The 20,844-nt window shown below is 35.1% G+C and overlaps 2 protein-coding genes and 1 long non-coding RNA gene across 4 annotated transcripts; 2 read left to right on the forward strand and 1 right to left on the reverse strand.

Moving 5' to 3' along the window:
* The first annotated feature begins 1,381 nt into the window (after positions 1-1,381).
* LOC120196217 lies at positions 1,382-20,153 on the forward strand. The gene is made up of 3 exons (XR_005523141.1): positions 1,382-1,402; positions 19,855-20,000; positions 20,125-20,153. It is a non-coding gene; the product is annotated as an uncharacterized LOC120196217 (long non-coding RNA).
* On the forward strand, positions 8,037-12,443 carry LOC120196215 (P-loop NTPase domain-containing protein LPA1 homolog 2-like). Of its 2 annotated transcripts, XM_039198069.1 has the most exons (9): positions 8,037-8,311; positions 8,400-8,551; positions 9,406-9,704; positions 10,029-10,110; positions 10,201-10,626; positions 10,749-11,447; positions 11,623-11,733; positions 12,049-12,197; positions 12,240-12,443. In XM_039198069.1, exons 2-9 carry the CDS (start codon positions 8,408-8,410, stop codon positions 12,409-12,411), a joined length of 2,082 nt encoding a protein of 693 aa, XP_039054000.1. In that variant the 5' UTR covers positions 8,037-8,311; positions 8,400-8,407; the 3' UTR covers positions 12,412-12,443. The 2 variants fall into 2 exon arrangements, with proteins under 2 accessions (XP_039054000.1, XP_039053999.1); XM_039198068.1 differs by having other exon boundaries at positions 8,041-8,311; positions 12,049-12,443.
* LOC120196216 (pentatricopeptide repeat-containing protein At2g28050-like) lies at positions 13,256-14,879 on the reverse strand. The gene is given in 3 exon segments (XM_039198070.1): positions 13,256-13,439; positions 13,442-13,603; positions 13,606-14,879. Coding segments are annotated over 3 exon segments (1,398 nt in total). The 5' UTR covers positions 14,801-14,879; the 3' UTR covers positions 13,256-13,398.
* Positions 20,154-20,844: the final 691 nt, after the last annotated feature.

Consider the following 20,844-nt stretch of genomic DNA (forward strand, 5'->3'; position numbering starts at 1 on the left):
TTATCAAACTCAGGAATTTTAAACTTAGGTGAAAGCACCAAATCTGGAACTAAGCTTAGCTCCATTGCGTCTACTCCATAATAATCATGGTCCCCTTGGACCATCTTCATTTGATCTTCTAACATCCTGATCTTCTCTTCCATCTTCTTTGCCTTATCATCCTCGTTAAAATCCGGAATAGGGTAGTCGTCTGGATGACTGTCAGGATTGACTGCAGAAGTTTGTAAATTTGCAACCGATACAACTTTCCCTTTGGTGGCAGATGACTCACCTTGCAGTCCGGGTAAGATCTCGGATAAGACAACCACTTGTGGGGTTGGTGATATGGTTATCCCATCAGATGCACCTACTCCGGGTGCACTTTCTTGTTATTGTAAACCAGATAACTTAGCCACGATCTGGTCGACTAAGGACTCCGTGCTTTTCTTGATGGACTCTAGGGTACTTTGACTGTTCTGAGCCATTTTGTCCTTCAATTCTTTCTGCAGTATTGCCATATTCTCTTCAGTCTTCTCGATTCTGGCCTCAATTTGTCTCTTTTTTGCTCGAGTATTGTGCGGGTGATGCGTATCTAATGCTTGCGGTGGTAAGCTTGGTGTCTGAGACATGTTCTGTTAGTTAATACGAATGTAAAAACATGGAAAATAAAAAATAAAAAAAACAAACATGAAATATAGAATGCAAGATATGCAATGTATGATGTATGCAATTTTGAGGCATTGATCCAGAAAAAATGTCTATTATTATAAATAATCCTTATTTAGACAAAAATATTTTATCTTTTAATAGACATAAAAATAAATTAAAGGTACATCTGGACTAAATACTCTAGACCCCGAACAGATTTTAGTAGATTGACAAATCTTCTGTCTTCATCTGTCACTGGTTGAATGCATTGTCTTGCCAGGCTGTGAAGATGACGGGCTACTTTCTGTACTTGATCCAAAAAATCTCGGATGTTTGCGTCTCTGGCCCTTACCCTTTGTTGTGCTTGCTCCCAACAAAAACGCCACTGTAAACCTCCGTCGAAGGGCACTATCTGAAGCTCGTTCGCTTGTTTCTTGAATCCATCTACAATAACTTCTAACTCAGCTATTGTCTTGCCATCTCTCTCATGTTGTTTCTCTAAGTCAGCCACCCGGATTCTCAAGCGCTGGTTCTGATGTTGACTGTCTGCTAAGCGTCTTTGAGCAATCTTCAGCTGTTCCTTCCAAGCTCTTTCATCATGCCCCTCTAACTTCATTTTCAGATTGTGAGCTTCGTATTTCCATTATTCAGAGGTTACTTTCAACTTGGAGTTATCCTTGACTTTATCTTGATACCCATTTCTCAAATCTTTGAGCTCAAAACAGGCTTTTTTTGTTCTCTTTCCAGTTTGTCTGCTCTATCTTTCTGAGAGTTGGTATCTAGCTTCCATTGATAACGTTCAGCTTCAAGTTCCTTAATCCTATTCTCCAGCTCGTTATTCACATCTTCAAACTCTGTCTTGGCTATCTCAAGTTCAGAAGGGACAGGCCTGAGATGTTTCTCCATGGTCCGAGTGTCTTCACAGTCTGGCACCAGGATGTTATCATTCTTTCTCAATATTCGCCACTCCATATAATCCGGAGTAAGCATGTCTCTAGCAGCCACAATATCCATTCGGAACACTTTCTTCCATGAGTCAGCTACCTCTTTGATCATCTTCTTATAATTATCACCATGGTACACAAACTCTGATGCAAATAATTCATATGTAGTCGGGACGAACTGACGTGCCCCATATTGTCTAAGTGTCAATGACAAAGCATACCCAAATGCACCCCAAAGTCCAAGTAAGGTCATAGTATCAGAATCCCCACACCGAAAAAGAACGTCACTGAGGAACAACCAGGGGGTTCTCCAGGTAATATCCCGGTCCTGAAGATGAGTGAAGACCTTCATCCATTTTTCTTTTGTAGCGCCTTCATGTCATTTCATAGTGATAAACTCTCCCAAAGGTGAATAGGTGGTGCTAAATCGGCGGTAGACAACCCCGTTAGTCTTCCAAAAGTGGTTGTGAATCCAAACTTGAAGGACCTGAACACACCCAATGAACCTTCCTCCACTAGTTATTCTGTAATGATTAAGGGACCGAAAGGTCTCGGCTAAGATGGCCGGTGCTGGGTTGACTTGCCTTAGAAGTTATTCAAATAGTTCCACCATAGCTGCGTCGATGCACCCCAGGGTCTTCGGAAAGATAATCAAATTGTATAGACCCAGTGCAAAAAGGTCTATAGTTTTCCTTTCATCAGGGTGGTTCTTCATTAGTTGCCGTATGTGAATCCACTCGATTCCTTCCCCGTTACCTTTGTGTCAGAGTCAATCAGTCACCCATTTTTCATCAACCCCTGCAATCTTAGTTAGTCCGTTCTTGAAAGGCTAACTCTTGATGTGCTTGATATATGCCCTCTCTAGTTTGATGCTTTCGCAGTGCAGTAGGGTAGTATACTCTTCGATAGTGGGCACTATGTCCTCCCAGTTAAAGGTAAAGCAACTACATCCCAGGTTCCAGAATTGAATTAATGCTCGGAGCAGGGGCTCATCAGTCTTGAAATAGAGGAAGAGGGTAATATCACCATATCGTTGACTGAACTTCTACTTTTTGCCATTCTTCCAACTGTCCCAAATGTTTCCCAGCTCTTGGACATCGTTTTATTTCAGGCTGACAGGGGCATAACTAACCAGCTCTGACACATAGTTCCCCTGAAGACTGTCTCCCTTCTCTTTCTGAGTCTTCTCGGACCATAGTCGTGCCTCGACGTTTTCAATCTCTTGTATTACAACATCTTTGTCCATTAATTCGGATTATTTTATGTATAACAAATGTTTTTTAGGGATCAATAGCCTCTTATTATGATGCAAATGTTAGAAAACAAACACAAAGGCAAAAAAGTTAGTAAAATAAAAATAAATAAATAAATAAATAATGACGAAAGAGAAAAAAACATAAAAAAAAGATGGTTAGGGTAAAAATATCCTAGGTTTTGGAATGTGGTTTCGGGGTAGGCTCTAATTCTCCATGGTCTCCCGGTTTAGGTTCTAAAACACGGTACCTGAGTTCTCCTTGCCGGTGCCCCCTTGGGCTTGCCCGACCCTTAGTCCTGAACCTATCACAGGCTTGTGTGGACTAAGTTAAACTCGAGATGACACATTCCCTTATGCCCGCACGGTGAATAAATTCACACGAAGACATAAGGTATATGAATCCCGAATGCTACTTGCTAGGCCCGCACAGTGAATAAATTCACACGAAGGCATCGCTTTTACCCGTACTTAAAATAGGGTTTAGAGCTCGGGTATAGATCCTTAGAGGAAAAAACGATTTTGGAAGGCTGAAATCATTAGCGGTTAGTACAACTATTTACTCGAAAATATAATCAAATATAAGCAATAAGGATCTAAATGTTACCTTAAAATTTAAACTCACTTTTTTCGTTAAAAAGACATCTGGAAATTACCTTAGCCTGACCCACTTACTTGTGTCCCCAACCGAGTCGCCAAGTTGTCGAAACCGTCTTTCGGTTGGGCTTGAAATTGGGCTTCGACTTAGGAAAATGGATTGGAGTCACCACTGATCTTTTATTTTAAAACAAATAGGTAGATCGAATACCTTATTCCTTACCTGATCTACATCTCACTAGTGATATGTCGGATTCGGGAGTCGGTTACAGTCAAGGAAGGGTTAGTACCATTGAACTGCCCTTTCGGTACTACACAATTTCCAATTGTCTTTAATTAAGAAAATTGTAATTTTAAATTAAAAGGTAAAATTTGATCCTAAATTACTTACCTCTGATTAATTGAAGATGTACCCTTTAAAAGTCAAAAGTTATGTTAGATAAAAAGGTAGTAAAAATGAGTAAAATAAAGAAGGTGAAATAAAAATAAATGCAATAAAGTAGAGAAAATAAAACATGTAAAGAAAATGTATGCAAGATAAATAAAAATCAAAGAGACACAAAAACAAATATATATATAAATAAAATGCATAAAATAAAGAAGATAATAACAATAATAATGCAAAAAAAAAGATAAAAAAGGATAAAATGAAATTTACAAAATAATAAATATATATAACATATAATAATAGTAATAAAAAATATATAAATAATAATAATAATAAAGGCAAAAGAATAATAAAAAATATAGTGAAAAAATAAAAATAAAATATAGTATGATATAATAATAGTAAAAAATGAAAATAGAAAAATAATAGAAAAACTTATACATATATAAATATAGGATATAGTACTTAAATAAAGAAATAACCAAACAAAATAATTAAAAACTATATAAATTAATAATATATATATAAATAAGGTATAAGAAATATGCGTATATATATATATATATAATGGATAATGTAAAATAATAATAATTAATAAGGAATAAATATGTGCATTAATAATAATAGAGAAAAAGAAAATAATACTAATATATATATATAGATATATAATTAAATATATTATAATATTTGAAAAAAAATTACAGGGGAAAGGGACTAAATTAAAAGATGGGCAAGTTGGGTGTTAAATATCGAACAAAAATTACAAGGGAAAACTCGATTTGGGGTCAAAATAGTCTCTTTAAAAAATGAAAGGGATCAAAACAATTATTTACCCACTTTTATTAGAAAACACGTGGGTTTGGTTACTTGGGTCTGGTCGACAGACGAATTTCGTGGGCCAACTATAAAAGCTAAAATTTTCTTTTAATCTTTCATTTGGTAAGTTTTCAAAACAACACTCCCCTCTCCACTTACGAAATACTCTCCCTTGCTCATCCAAATGAAGAACAGGGGCCGACCATCTCTAGAAATCGGGCGTATGCCGACCCGCGCCGCCCCACCACCGTCGTTGAATGACGACGACCGTCGTTCATCGACGGTAAATCCCAAAAAAAAATCATTTTTTTAAAAGCTTTTCTCTTCCCCACTTTGAATATCCGAATGGTTTTTTCAAAAACGGTCTCGGGAGGGCAAGATCTAATAGATAGATCTCGATGGCCCTCCCCGTTCATCGGCCAAAAAGTGTCCCTTTGGTGTTTTTCAAATTGAGAGACAAAAAAAGGATAGCCGCATGCAAACCAAGAACACGCTGAATCGAAGGTAACAGAAAAAAATACCTTTATTTCTTTCGAATCTGTAAAACCATGGTTTTCAGAACTGGACCGGTTAGCGAACCGGCCATGCTACCGGTTCACTGGTTCAACCGGTCGAACCGGTCTGACCGGTTCGAAGAACCGGACGACGTCATAATTATTTAAAAAATTAAATAAAAATACCAAAAATATTTAATAAAAAATACATTTTTATATCACAATTCATATTCAAAGCAAGTCATAATATATATAAGTTAAAAACCATAAAATCAAGTGAAACAAAATGATTCAAATTAACTACAACATAATATTTAAGGTAAAACATATTGAATAATAAATATAATTATATAACTATAATTAAAAAATAAATTTAGGGCTAAAAAATCATAACAAATGATATTGTTTGGTTTAATTTTTTAAAACAATCCCACATGGCTAAGAAACATAGAAGATCATCCCAACTAACTTCTATAAATAATAGAGGTAATTTGACATTCAAAATCATAGAGCCTTTTGGTGAGAATTGAGTGAACTACTCTTTCACTTCAATCAAGCTCGAATTTTAGGCTTCAATCGAGCTTCTAATTTTTTTTGAGTTCAAGCCTTTTCGAGTTCAAGTTTCAATATTATATTTCGAGTTCGAGTTGAACTTGATAATTTTTAGCTCATGAGTTTGAGTAGAGTTGAGCTTACTTTTAAAGTTTTCAAGTTCGAGTCGAGCTCAGCAATACTCAGTTCGACTTGGCTCGTTTAACAAACGACGTCGTTTGGTTTATTTAAAAAAAAACAAAATTGGCGGTTTTTTCCGGTTTTTCCCGGTTTTCAGCCGATCCGATTTGAACGGTTTAGCGGTTCTGGCCGGTTCACTAGTAGCGGTTCAACCGGTCTAGATTGAACCGGACTAGGCAACGATTCCCGGTTGAACCGGTCAGTCCGGTCCGATTTTCAAAACACTGTGTAAAACAATGTTCCGTATACACTTGTGATTTCTTTCTCTCTCGATATCGTGTATATTGTGTGTGATTGTGTTCTAAGTACATGGCTTTATAGTAATAACTAGGCTATTTTTAGAGTTTTAATCCGAGTAAAACTCGATTTGTTTGTGGTTGTTTTGAAGTTCCACATGTGCACGTCGTTGGTGTTGTTGACGGGGACGTTGGATTCGTGAAGTGCGGCTGAGGAAGGCGTGATGAACAAGGGGACTTCGGGGCTCCTTGCGGCGTAGAGGGGATAGGGGTTCAACAACCTAACTGATGTGAGTTACCCAGCAGTCAGTTCGGGACTTGGGCTACCTGCTTGGTGGGTCGTTGGGCTGTTTTATTAGATGTATCAGGCCTGCACAATGCAAATAAAATTAATTATATTATATATATAATTATAATATAATTTGTAATATTATATAATATAATAATTAATAGCGAAAGACGAAATTGAGTGTCTTCGATGAGTTAAAAGTCGTTCGGAGAAGGAGCTAGTTTTGAAATTCTGGCTACTGCATTAACCCCCTTGACCATTTCAAAGTTGCATCTAAAAAATATGAAATGAAAAAGCACAGATCGGCAACTCAAAGCACAATTACATGGTGCCAAACTGGGAAAAGTTGGGGGTATTTTTCTCAACTTGTACAAAACCAACTATCAAGTATACACTAAAACCGGACCAAAGATAAATAAAATAAGGAAAATTTATTTGGCCAACCAATAATGTTTTATGTCCATTGCACTTTTCCCCTTGATTATAATGCTTTCTCTCTATATACGGTTTGCTATTTTAATAAAATATAGTCAAAAGGAAATTATCCAGAAACAACTAATATTATTAGCATTAATAATCAGTTAAAATAATGGAGTATTAGATTGAGAGTTATAGGAGAAAATGTATCGAGTGATACTTAAAGATAATATACACATCTATCAAGTATTTAAAACTAAAGATAATAATATTTAATTTAATTTAATTTAATTTAAATTAACAGGAACATAGAATGACATCAACAGAAAAACTGAAAGAACAAAGTCTATCTCAATGTCTACAAGGGTTAGTGCCTAGTCATAACAATTAGAGCCAACAGATATGAAAAGTCATTTAAATCAATAATGAAATGATATAATTATAAATTGAGTAGTTAAAAGTCGTTTGAAAATTTTAATAATGTTTATTATAGACTTTACTTGTCATTGATTTACAATAAAATTGTTGATGAAACAACTTTAACAATCTGGAAAAGTTTACACCTTAAAAAAAAAGACAATGGGGATTTTAAGTAAGCGATGGTTGAGTCGAGTTAAATCGAGTTAAAAGATTTTGAATTATAAGAGTTGATGAGTTATACTTTATAACTCAAATTTGATTTAAATTTTTTTGAGACGATTTGTTCAAATTTTTGTTTAAATCTAATTGTAAATCTTTATAATATTATGATGTTATTTTATTTCAATTTATATATTTTTCTATAACCATATATAATACATATATATATTTCTTATTTTTTTATATGTGATATACATATATTATACATAGTTAAGGAATCGAATCATATTTAAAAATCAATCTACTAATTACTAAAAATTTTGAGTTATTCAAATTCTATTTTATAACTTGATTTAAATTTAAATTTTTTTTAGTCTAAATCAAATTTATGAAATTACAATTTGAAGTCAAATCAAATCGATTTAAGTCGATAAATTAATTTTTTAAATCGAATCTAATAAAATATCAATTTTTTGAGTTATCAGACCAAGATATTTTTAATCTTTAAAGCCTATTTTGGATTTACTTCAATTGCCACTGCTCCATACACGTGCCAATTAGAAAAGGGGCCCACACTCGACCCCGATTCAGTTTACAAATATAAATATCCTTCTTCTCACTACAATGCTATCCGAAGCAAATCGTAATTCCTTCTCCGACAGAAGGTGACGCCAGTCTTTTCCGTTCCCCTTTAATTGTTCCTCCGATTGTTTTTTCTTTTCTTTTTGCTTTAAAGTTAAAGAGAAAGAAAAAGTAGGAAATAAAGGACTCTGTTTTCTCGCATGATGACTCGATCAAGAAATTGCTGTAGATAATTTCCCTCTGCTTTTCTTCGTCTCTAGCATTTGACGATTTATAGGCAAAACAAATCTTAATAGCCCATCCTCTCTCTCTCTCTCTCTCTCTCTCGTTCGGCTAATTTCGCTCTATATAATTTCAGGTTGGATTTCTCAACTGCTCTTCATCGATTCTTTTACATTTCGTTATTTCTAAAAGTTGACATTTGGTTCCATTTTGTTTTGTTGTAGAGATACAGATGATGGGAGAATTACTGAAGGTGTTGTATATAGTGGTAGTCGAGGAAGGTGAGAAGCAGGAGACGTCGTCGTTCCGATACACGCGCTCCGTCCTTCAAAGCACTCTCCAACTCATGGGCTGCAAAGCTCGTCATGCCTTCAAGGTTTTTGTTTTTGTTTTTTTTTTAACTTCTGGCAATTTCGTTGATTTCATTGAATTACGGTTTCTTCGTATATATTAGTTATTTTCTTTTCTTTTTGATTGATTGATAAATTATAGTTATAAAATAATAAAGAAAAGCGTGGATGATGAATTGATAGATCTGGATTTCTTATAACATGTTCTATAAATTCCTTTCCAATTTTGCATGCTTTTTAGCTATAATGCCGAGTCAATTTACAAAATTTAACAATCTTATAGTAGCATTTTTTTGCTACCGTTTGTCAAAGAATAAACATTCTGTAGTTGTCATAGAATTTTGGCCGAATATAGCTTCTCATTCAACCTCTAAAACGAGGTACTTGAATGGCTTAGTTTCTTAGGTTCCTATTTGTTTCTGCAAAAGTTTTCACACTTTTGCAACTGGTCGAAATCAATTAAGATGGAATTGATTCTGACCTGTTTCCATTTTTGTTGTCATCTCCGCGTACTGAATCTCGTTCTACTTTGTGGTCCCTTTACCATTGAGTGATTCGCTTGGCTGATGATATGCATGTTATCTGTTTTATTTTTGTTTGTAATTTACCTTCTGCTTCCTATTGGGAGATAGAAGCCCTCATTATCATTTTCAGTGAGAGGGTGATACTTGAAACAATTATTTCATTTATGTATGCACATTGAGTTTGGGGCTTGGTCATTTCTTTAATTCTTGTCTGCTTTTATTTTATTCTGGTGTTGTCGAGATATGTCATTTCTTATTTATTTTTCTAGCCTCACATTAATGGTTTCTCTCGTGTTCCTTAGCTGTAATGGAAAGTGGATCCTTTTGCTGAATGCAGTCTTTGTATTTCTTACTAGATTAGCAAGAGGGTTTTTGAATTGATAAAAAGTGAGATATGCAATAATGATGGTTTGAAAGGTAACTCTGAAAAGAAAGATGTCTGTCCTACCTTTGATGACGTTTGTAGAGCGGAGGAAGGCAGCTATTTAGCTTCTAACAGCAACGGTAGAAATAAGCATATACCATTTGAGCTGTACAAAAGACGTACATCGATAATTGTTAAAAGAGAAACTTTCTTAGATGTTGTCTGTGATGCTCTGGCTGAATATAAGTATGTTGGTCCAAACCAGAGGGCTGACCTGGTTTTGGCATGCAGGTATTGTATTACATCTCGTACTTAGCAAAAGAAATTTCAATAATGCGCGGCATAAATTAATTTCTTGCTTGAGCATATGCATCTATTCCTCTAATTTCATATTTTCTTGCAAATTTTTAGAGTTGATTATGGTTGCTTGGAGATGGGTATTTCACACTTCATTATTTTGCCTTATTTGACATGACAAAATATTTGTAAAATGTATTTCAATAGATAGTCTACTCAAGCATGATTTTCTCCATTATCACATCACAAGTATTCCATAATTTTTTTAATGGAACATGTATTATCTCCCCTTGTAACTCTGTTAGGTCTTCACTGCAGAATCCGAGAGAGGAAGGAATCTGTTACTGTGTTGTTGTGTGGCACTAGTGGTTGTGGCAAATCTACTTTGTCTGCTTTGCTGGTATGTTTGTTTTGCATAATAATATTGGTTGGCTCTAGCGGTCCCAACTAATCTTCATGTAATCTTAGTGCTTTGGATCATGTCGTGCAGGGTAGCAGGTTGGGAATTACAACTGTGATTTCAACTGACTCTATTCGCCACATGATGAGGAGTTTCGTAGATGAGAAGGAAAATCCTTTACTCTGGTCTTCAACCTACCATGCTGGGGAGTGTTTGGATCCTGTGGCAGTTGCAGAAGCTAAGGCTAAAAAAAGAGCAAAAAAGTTGGCTGGCAATTCTCAGTCACCTTCTCAGAGTGAGCTAGCTGATTGTTCTTCAGGTGGAAAATCTGATGCCCGACCAGTGGAGGGTAGTTCTACTAGTACTGAATTGATTGGCCACAGACATATGGCAGTTGAAGGATTCAAGGCCCAAAGTGAAATGGTTATTGACAGTCTAGACAGACTAATTACTGCATGGGAAGAGAGGAAAGAGTCTGTAGTAGTCGAGGGTGTTCACTTAAGCCTTAATTTTGTTGTAAGTGGACATATGGTTGATTCCCTTCCATCAAATGTGCTGATTCCCTTCTATCAAATGTGCTCATTACCCTCACCTTGTTTTTTTTTAATATAAATTTATTTATTGTTCTTCATGTGCAGATGGGGCTTATGAAGAAACACCCCTCAATCATACCATTCATGATATACATTACAAATGAAGACAAACACTTGGAAAGATTTGCAGTTCGTGCAAAGTACATGACATTGGATCCTGCTAAAAATAAATATGTGAAGTATATAAGGAATATCAGGACGATACAAGATTATCTATGTAATCGTGCTGACAAGCATTACGTCCCCAAAATAAACAACACAAATGTTGACAAAAGTGTGGCGGCCATACATGCAACAGTTTTCAGTTGCCTCCGTAGGCTTGAAGCTGGGGAGAAACTCTATGATCCTATAACAAATACTGTTGTTGTTGTTGATGAGGAATACTGGAATCAGTGTGCTGCCAATTCACTCAGTTCCAAGGGTATGTTTCAGTTGATCCAGAGGAATGGTTCTTCTAGGCGACTAATGGCTCTTCTTAACATCGATGGATCTGTGGCAAAGGCTTGGTCAGTTGAATCCCTTGATAGTAATGGGGTTCCCTTGTATGGACCGTTAACAATTGGCAAGGCCGAACCTGTTAATCTTCAATTTGGTCACTATGGAATTAGTGCCTGGCCTAGTGATAGTGGAACAAGTCATGCTGGAAGTGTAGATGAGTCAAGATTTGATGGGACTGATAATGGAAGTAGATACCAATCTTCGTGCTGCAGCTCACCGAGGATGTCTAATTGTCCTTCAAAGGAGGTAGCATCTTACATCGAGTGCTTTTCTTTTAATACTCTTTTCCAGTGCTTGTAGTTAGCTTTGATGCGCATATGTCGAATTAGATGAAATAAAAAACCTTTTTATTGCTACTAATCTTAATTTATTAGCTTTCTTATATTAGGCTCGGTCTATTGATTCTATTTTTATATTACAGTTAAAGGAGGAAAGTTCGGTGTATGGCAGCGATGAAGAAGTTGACGATCCACCTGAGGTGGACAGTGATGAGGATTTTAGTGATGAAGGTGACAAACAGCTCCATGAAGAGGTATGAAGTCATGTTAGACTCTCCAAAAGGTGAAAAATATATATCATTACGACATTGAATTTAGAGATTATTTGCAAAGGTATCACAAACTGCTATGCAATCATACCCAGAGTAGTTCTTATTAGTTCATTGTTTACGTAGTTAATCCACATTGTAAGCTTGTTTCATTGATACATTTTACGAAAGTTGGATGATTGAAATGCCATTAGGTTCTGCTGTCTAGTTGGTGGTCTTCAGGATGAAATAAGGTCTTATATAGTGCTTTAAGATTGTGGGAGGATTTTACTCAAAATTTTGTCTATTTCTGTTGTATAGGTAGGTTCTGTTGATGAAGGCTCAACAAAGTCAGATGAAGAGTATGATGACCTGGCAATGCAGGACGTGCAGGAGAATGGCAACTGCTCAGATGATGAAGAATTCCCTCGTGATATAGTAATGCCATTTTCTGGGGACCAAGCAATCCACACTGGAGGGGATCAATATAACAAGAATTTGGACCTCTTCCTTGAAAGTGGAGCAAAGCAGTTTTCTGAGCCACTCTGCTATTTCCCTGCGGTGCTTATGGAGAAGAATGACATGGGATTGTCACCTTTAGGCAACGTACAAACGATGAAACACTCCCTCAGCATTCCAAGGTCGCTAAGCAATTTTGTTCATGTACCATTTCGTGGCTTGTAATCACTAATTTAAGTACCAAATCTTTCCAGCCATTTTCTCCTCTCATTATACTGATGCTGTATGGTATTGTTGCATGACGGGAAATGGCATTATGATGCTTTAATGTTCTGTTATAACTTGCTGACAAATTCCACGAGCAAATTTTGTACAAAGGCTTGTTTTGGCCAAGGGCAAATCAGGGACATAACACAATGAGCAACCCTTTTTATTTTATTTTTTTGAATGTGTAAACTTAAACATCTAAAAAAAACAAACGCCTACTCTTGCAGCAGCATCTTGACAGTTTCCGGTGATTGTGTTTATGTCTGAAGTCCGTGCGGTAATCCCCATACCATCTTCGACATCGCATCCGCTACTTTGTTTCCTTTGTGAGGAATAAAGAGAAACTGAAATACAATTCTCTGTTGATCAGGTCGTTGATATGCGAGGAATAATGAACAAGCCTTTTAAGTGTATATAATTTGGAAAAGATTTTTTTTTTTCGGTCAGGAAAATAAAAAGTGAGGATTCAACTTCAGGATACCATTTTATCAAAAACTCATCAAGTGCGATGCAACAAGCATACTAGATGAGAACTTCTCAACTTCTAAGGTACTATATACTGGAAGGAAGAAATTTCACCATAATCTTTGATACGGCACATGAGGTGTCTTTGGCTGGCAATGCCAAGCAACAAAGATTGAAATATCGATACATTATATACTCACTAGAACGAAAACATTAAGTGAACATCAAGAACTAACAGAAAAACCAAGCAGAAAACAAATCTTTAAAAGTGGAAATGCCCATTGACTAGTATGAAATAGGAGTACACATTTTATTGCAGAAATTTATAGGCAGGAGAACAGCATCATCAAAAATTGAATTCTACATTAACATTGTATACACTTGGCATTGGAGCACTTAGATGCATCTAATACAAAATGCTCAACCAAATAAAAAGTACCAAGTCATGAGTAACATTGTGCATCTCATGAAGCAGCAACATTAACTGATTGCAGATGCGAAGCTTACCGTCTTAGGGCATTACCCCTTTTAATCATTATGTTTACCAGCATCTTTGCTTTCTCAGTCTGATTAGTTTCACACAATAGTTCCCCTATCTGATTGCATAATGATATATCAGCATGAAATCCTTTCCTCTCCATCTCGATTTGCAACTCAAAAGCTTCACCAGCCATTCCATTCGGTAAAACCTATCGATCAACATATCATACATATCCTTGTCCAACTCAAATCCCATCATTTGCATCTCTCTAACATACTTCATTGCCATCTCCATTCCTCCAATCTTAGAATACCAATTTATTATAGGCCAATATGTATCAGCATTTGGCTTTACGCCTCTATCGCTCATTCTACCTAACAACAATAACACATTCTCCATTGATCCTAATTTACAATACCCATTTATCATCAAATTATACAAATAAGCATCAACTTGCAAAGCTTCAACATGCATCTCCATGACTAACCTTTCTGCATCTTCGATTTTCCCATAGCTTGTATACCCATCTATCAGAAATTTATAAGTATCCACATTAAAACCTACTCCTGCTTTGTTCATCAAACCTAACACTAAATCCAACTCATCAAAGTCCCATCTTTTTGCACATGAATCTATCAGGGTATTATAAGTTATTACATTGCCTTTAATCCCTCTGCCGGACATCTCCTCCATTAACTCTCTGCCTTTCTTTATATCCCCATTTCTACACAATCCATCAATCACAGATGTCAATGAATAAACAGAAATCGCAAGACCTGTTTGTACCATTTGATCAAAGAAATCTAAAGCCATCCCCAATTCATCAGCTTTCTTAAGAGCATTTAAATGAACAGTACAAGTTCTCTCGTCAATCTTAATCCCATTATCCTTCATAAAATCAAAAGCCTTTGATGCCTCACTGAATTTCCCACTATCAGAGTAAACTTTAAGCATTAAATTAAAAAACTTTGCAGTAACTTTAGAGTCGACACATAAATTCTCAACACCAGAGGCTATAACAAGAAAAGGGTACCTGAGATTCTCATCAATCGACACAGTTTTCATCAGAGCTTCAGCATCGGCAAACAACCTGGCTTTTACAAGCCTAGAAATAAGGGTCAAGTGATCCTGAAGATCGGGTTTGAAGGAAAGCATAGATTGGTTATTGACAACCAAATTGAAGAAACGAAAGCATTTGGAGGCTTTGAGATGTGGGTTTGTGAGGATATCATGGAAAGTGGTGGAATCGAGATGGGGAAGAGTAGAGGAATCAAGAGGCTTAGAAGCAGTGAGGAATTGGGAGATAAGGTGGGGTAGGTGTTGATAAGGTTTTGGAGGAAGGGTTGAAGCGGAGGATCTTTTAGCAGTTTTCAGGGTTTTGAGGAAGTTTTGGAGAGTCATTTGGAGTTGGAGTTCCGAACTGGACTCGACTACACTTCTGAGCCTAATTTCCAACCTTCAAGCCAACTCTTCATTTGTTTTCACCCCAAACCCTCACAAAAATTCTACCCCAAAAAAATCTTAATATTTACATTTTTATCGATTTAATTCTTTTTATCTTAAATTTAATCCTCATCTTTCTAAAAAAATAAATTGTTACTTTTTTATAAAAAAAATATTAAATAAACATTAACAGCAAATATATGACCTCATATATACAACAATTATACATTTTCATTTTTAATATAAAATATTAAAATATTATTTTAATATTTATAAGTTTTGTTTTATAAATGTCCTTGTTTTATTTTATTTAATAAAATTTTCATTTTCATAAAAAAAATAACTGATATTTTTGTATGTTCTAGTAACACGTTTTATCTTAATTTTATTAAAAAAATATTATAATTGAATTCATCGTCAATTTTTATATTGGTATTTATTTGGTTATCTTGTTGATTTGATCATTGTTGGATCTTTTAACTAGTTCTCTATAACATCCCAAACACCGTGTTAGTGACCAAATTGTAAAACTTCAGAATTTAGTGACTAAAGTAGGTAAATTGAAAAGTTTAAGGGCTTATATGGAAAATTTTGTGTAAGATTAAATAGCAAAGAAGGATGATTGGAAGGGCAAAATGGTCATTTGACCAAGAAATGAATTAAAAATCTGATATGGTGAGGATATATACAAGTGGATATTTAAAAGGAAAGGAAAAGGAAATATCCAGAGAACTCTTCTTCTTCTTCTTCTTCTTTTTCTTTTTCTTATTCTTCTTCCAGTCGTGAGTTACCATAAGCAAAGGTAAATTTTCTTGTTAGCTGATTTTGAATTGAATTTAAGTTTGGGTTATGTTCCTTAGATGATACTTAAGCTTAAGGAAAGATTAAGTTATCTTAAAATCAAAAGATGAAGGAGTTAGGAATGATTAAAGATGAGGGGTTTATAAGTGAAATCTTGGAAGAGAATTAATAAGTAGAATTTGAAACTAAATTTGACTTGTCATCAGCTAAAGTAAGAAGTATGAAGTGTTAGAATTGAAATTATAACCTATTGGAAAATTTGTAAGATTCTTGAATTCAAAATATAGGATAAGATTTTGAAGATAATGATAGTTTATATGGTCTCTTATATTGAAAGTTGCTTGCATATATTCCATATATGGTCTGTTTGAGTTCTGATAAATTCAATTTTTAACGTGTTGTTATATTTTTATTATTATATTAATATTCATGTGCTTACTATTTACTATTGATAATCGTGTTTGTTTGTATTTTTTTATTTTAAGTCATTTGATTACAATTTTTTAACTATTTTTCACAGGATAAAGTTTTCATTATTAAACTATTTGTTTATTTTTTCATGATTGATGACTTTAAATGTAATAAACTTTTTTCCCGAGTTTATAAACTTTTATTATGTTCTTCTTTATTCATTTAATACAATTAATTGTTATTATTATTTTTAAAAATGTTTTTGCTTAATATTGTTTATAAAAAATAATAGTATGAAATTGAATTAAGGTGTCTTCTCACTTCTCAGCTGGGTTGGGCTGTTGCACCTTGGTTTTTTGTCCTACTTCAACTTCTTTACTCGGCTGTGGCTAAATCTCAAGAAGGGGCATAATATATTGGTTTATTGTGGCTGCTAGTCCTTAACTTGCATGCCTGCCACGTAAAAGCCGCCGCCGCCCGCTTCAATCACATGGACCATATTTCAACATTTTCGGGTCCATTTCGGCTTTTCTGAATCCATTCAACGAAAGCTTTGGATCATTCTTTCACAATCTTCACAAAAATTTGCAGAGCACCAGAGAGAGGTAAAGCAGCGACAGCGTGCTTTAAATGTCTAATCCCATTGTGTCATACATCATGCATGGAGGAGTCTAAGCAGGAAACATATACCGATAGCATATCAATATCACGTTAAGCAAATTCAAAATCAGTTACTGAAATATATATGAATCATCCAGCTTTCGATGAAGTTTCTGAAAGATGTCTAATCCAGGAGCTCCAGTTCCTATATATGCTTTGCAAACAGTAAGAAACGACTAAAACATAATTATTGAAGAAACACCTAAATGAAAACTTGGGTGGAAGCACAACTACCATCACGGCAGTGGTTCAGCAAAAGAACCGAAAATAAAAATAAGTGTACTAACTGACAGCTTATTAGACATGACTTGGAATCTCAGTGCAAGTAAGCGTTTTACCAAGTAGTAGGGCCATGTATAGAGAAATCATTACTGTGAAATATTTTGTTGAGAGAAATACTAATGTTATCAGGTTGATCCCATAATTAGATGTCTTTTTAACATTACTGCTGCACTAGTTATGTTTTATTCAACTTGGTTCCTATAACTAAGAAAAGACAAAATCAATGCCATAGGCATACGCGGTTCTTGAGAATAGACTAGTACTCCAGATTTCCAGATCTGCATGAAAATAGTTGATAAGGAAAATATCCATATATATACAGTCTGTCATATCTGATAAAAGTATAATAACGAACAAGCTTCGAGTTAGCAAACCCACATATTTAGTGAGAACAGTAATATAAGTAAATGTATAGTGCTTCCTGTAGCTGCAGCCATTGTACGATATCTACGCATCCTTTGTCAATCTTTCTTTTGAGGTATTGATGATGAGATGAGACTTCAATTACTTAATCCATGGTCATCTGTAGTTCTGATGATTAATAAGATTAAACGATGAGATAATTACCAAACACACCTTTTTCTCCCAGCTAAAATTTGATTCTATTAATCTAATGAAAACAGTACAGGACAAGTCCAAGAATAGCAATGATCTCAGACCACATGATGGCCAAACGTTACAGAAGTGAAAAACATCTCTCTTTGAGTATTACTCAAAGCTGTATAATAAGAGCATTAAAATTTCAGAACGATTTTTCTCAAGCAAGTATTTCCATTGATTGCAAGATTTTAGGCTCCGTAAGCAGCAATGCAGCATTCTGACCAACAACCCAATGGGGCATTGTTAAAGCTCTTTATTGACAACTCAAAGGTAGGGTTCAAGGCCTGTCAATGGTATCTCCTTCCCAAAAGTTATAATGGACCAAAGAAAAGTTCATAATAATAACAAATTTTGTAAATATATATATAATGTTCAAAAACCGAATAAGGGACAGCCATAAAATTTGGAGAGAAGGTGTCTATGACCTAAGATGATAGGTGGAGGATGATGAGTTGCTGTAGTCACATACTCACGGGGGAGAAGTAAAGGGATCTTACTTAACTGATTAAAGATTATATTGGAGAAGCAAACAAAGATAAAGGCTCGAGTTCGAAGACAGGCTTGTTACAAAGTTCCACATTTAATTCTTGCTATTTAGCATTTACCCAGAAAACCTGAAAGTTTGAACCCCAAAAAGAAAGAACACCTGAAAGATTTTTCTGCCATGAAACTGACTCCAGGAGAAACCAGTAAGAACTTGTCTAGGATGTGGTGTGTGTGTGTGTGTGCATAAATTCTAAGAGCTTAATAAAACCTATAAGCCTAAATCCCATTGTAACACGCGAGTTAAAGACGTAGTACTGACTGTTATTTTCTTGCTTAAAGCTTTATTTCTCTTTAAAGAAGAACGGACTTAAAAAAAGGATTTTTGCAGAACTAGTAACTGATAATACGGGTATATTGTAGTAGATCTTTGTAAGAGTTTAGATAATCAATAGTGGGCCAAACTTTTCGTATCAGTTTGGCTTACAATTAATGCAGTAAAGAACGAAGCTGAAAGAAACTATGGTATATACCATTAATATATATACAAGTACCTACAACTTGGAAAGTGATAGAGGCACACAGATTTCCATAACTTTTTAGACACTCGAATCATCCCTTTCATGATCGAAGAAGCAGATTTAGACACTTATATGAAAAAAATATTATGGGTTACGTGTATTATTGAAAGGGATGAGGAATCGGTGGGACTGGATAGTCTTGAAATTGATCAGAGAGAAAGAGACAATATGTTTGAGGGTCCAAGTTGCAAGGATGCGTCTCTGGCGGACGGTCCACCAACAAGAAGGGATGGTTGATTGATGCCAAAGGGCTATCAAACACAAAAGGCTTACTCGCCCATAAACGGTTATGGGAAAAATAATTTTTCCTTCAACCATATTGTTTCATGAATTAGGGCTTTTTATTAGTCTAAAAGTGCCATGCACTCCTGAGATTTTCTCCATTTACCTAAAGATGTCTTGCAGTCGTGGGGTCTTCTTCATTTGCCTGAAGACGTCATGCAGTGTTCATATTTAACTTGAAGATGCATGGAACACCTGACGTCTTTAGGTTGGTACTGTGTAATTCACCCTAGATGAGAAAATAATTTTCGGGTGGATTATATTGAGAATTTTCCCCCCACATCATTTACTCAGCCATTTTTGCCAGCACAAGGGGAAAATTTCCCAATATAATCCACCCGAGAATTATTTCTCAATCTATAGTGAATTACACAGTATCAACTTAAAGAAGTCAGGTGTTTCATGCGTCTTCAAGCTAAATATGAAGAAATTCCCACGACTGTATGACATCTTCACGAAAACCTCACCATCTCTCTTCCACATTTGAAGTTCCGGACATCACTTCCATTTTTCAACGATTTGTGATTCTACAGATAAAATCCACTTGGGTTCGTACACTAAACTATTTTTTTTATCAAGTGTTTAATCAAATACGTTTTTGAATCTTTTCCCTAGTGAGGACAAAGGTGGTGAAAAGAACCAAAACTTGTGCAGTGAGCTATTTAGCTGATATCATCAAATCCCTATAAACAAACAAATCTAATATATACCTCCTTTCTCTTAAGTCTAATATATACCAACACTGGTGATGCTTGCACATCTGCAATCCCGCCGGCAAATATCTTTAACGAAATCAAAGATCTGCAGAGTAAATGAATGGATCTAATTTCCTTTTGTTGGAACAATCAAAGATAACAGAACAAGAGAAGGAAAGAAATGGATTAACCATAAAAGTTCACCATTTTGACATAGTAGGCCACAGTCCGTTTCCATGAAAAAGTACCCATTTCCACTGTAGCAACTTATTGATTTAGAAGAACAGTCATAGATCTGCAAGTCAAAAACCTTTGGAAACACCCTAGGTAAGTCGACACTTCAAGGGGATACCCTTCATATTAGTTAAAGATTACCCCCATGAAATTAAGATTAGTATAAAAGAAAACTACTCTACTCACCTGACAACAACAGAAAAAGAAAAAGAAGAAAATAATCAACTTGATTTTGTTGAGAAGTGCAAAACAGTACATTTGCAACTGAGATGGATACCTCGAGAGAACGGTATATTTATTTTTTCTTGTTGTGTATAGTCGTTTATTGCCGATGCAGCATCATCAAGATTCTCACTTTCAAAAATCTTTGGCAATAAAGTTTGGAAGGGGAAGAAGGTTATTATCACCACCGTGCATTTACATGTGAATCTTGATGATGCCACATCAGCAAACAACGACTGTTTATGTATCTCTCCCATATCCATTACTTATGCACACACATACAGAGAGACATATATAGAGAGAAAGAGAGAGAGAGAGATATAAAGGGAGACGAGACGAAATGAGAGAGAAATACGGAGCGAGTTGAGACATTTGAATTTGACCCAAAAACAGCATCGAAAATTTCGGATTTGAAAAAGAAAAATACTTAATATCCAATAGTTATTTCTTGTTATTATATTTTGGTATAGCATCAAAGAGGTCCAGCTGATGTGGCCTGTTAACACTGGTTCAAACAATTACGTGAGAACTACCCAGGAAGAATCTAACTAGTTGAAGCCCTCAAGTAAAGTTGGAATTCGATTATCTTCTTATTATTTCAACTCAAATATGATTTATGCGAATTGTTAATGTATAAAAAATATAAATAATTTTATCGTGTAAATGAAAAAAATATTAATTTAATAAATAAATAAATAAATTTTGTTTACTTTGCAATTTGATCTTTAGCTTTTCAATTTCACTCGTCAAA

This window comes from Hibiscus syriacus, unplaced genomic scaffold (genome assembly GCF_006381635.1).
Source record: "Hibiscus syriacus cultivar Baekdansim isolate YM2019G1 unplaced genomic scaffold, ASM638163v2 tig00117028_pilon, whole genome shotgun sequence".
NCBI classification, from domain to species: domain Eukaryota; kingdom Viridiplantae; phylum Streptophyta; class Magnoliopsida; order Malvales; family Malvaceae; genus Hibiscus; species Hibiscus syriacus.

Coding starts and splice junctions, on each gene's coding strand:
- LOC120196215 (XM_039198068.1), top strand. CDS start 8,408: ATGATGGGAGAATTACTGAAGGTGTTGTATATAGTGGTAGTCGAGGAA. Junction 10,111..10,200: donor CTACTTTGTCTGCTTTGCTG/GTATGTTTGTTT, acceptor CATGTCGTGCAG/GGTAGCAGGTTGGGAATTAC. Junction 11,734..12,048: donor ACAAACAGCTCCATGAAGAG/GTATGAAGTCAT, acceptor TCTGTTGTATAG/GTAGGTTCTGTTGATGAAGG.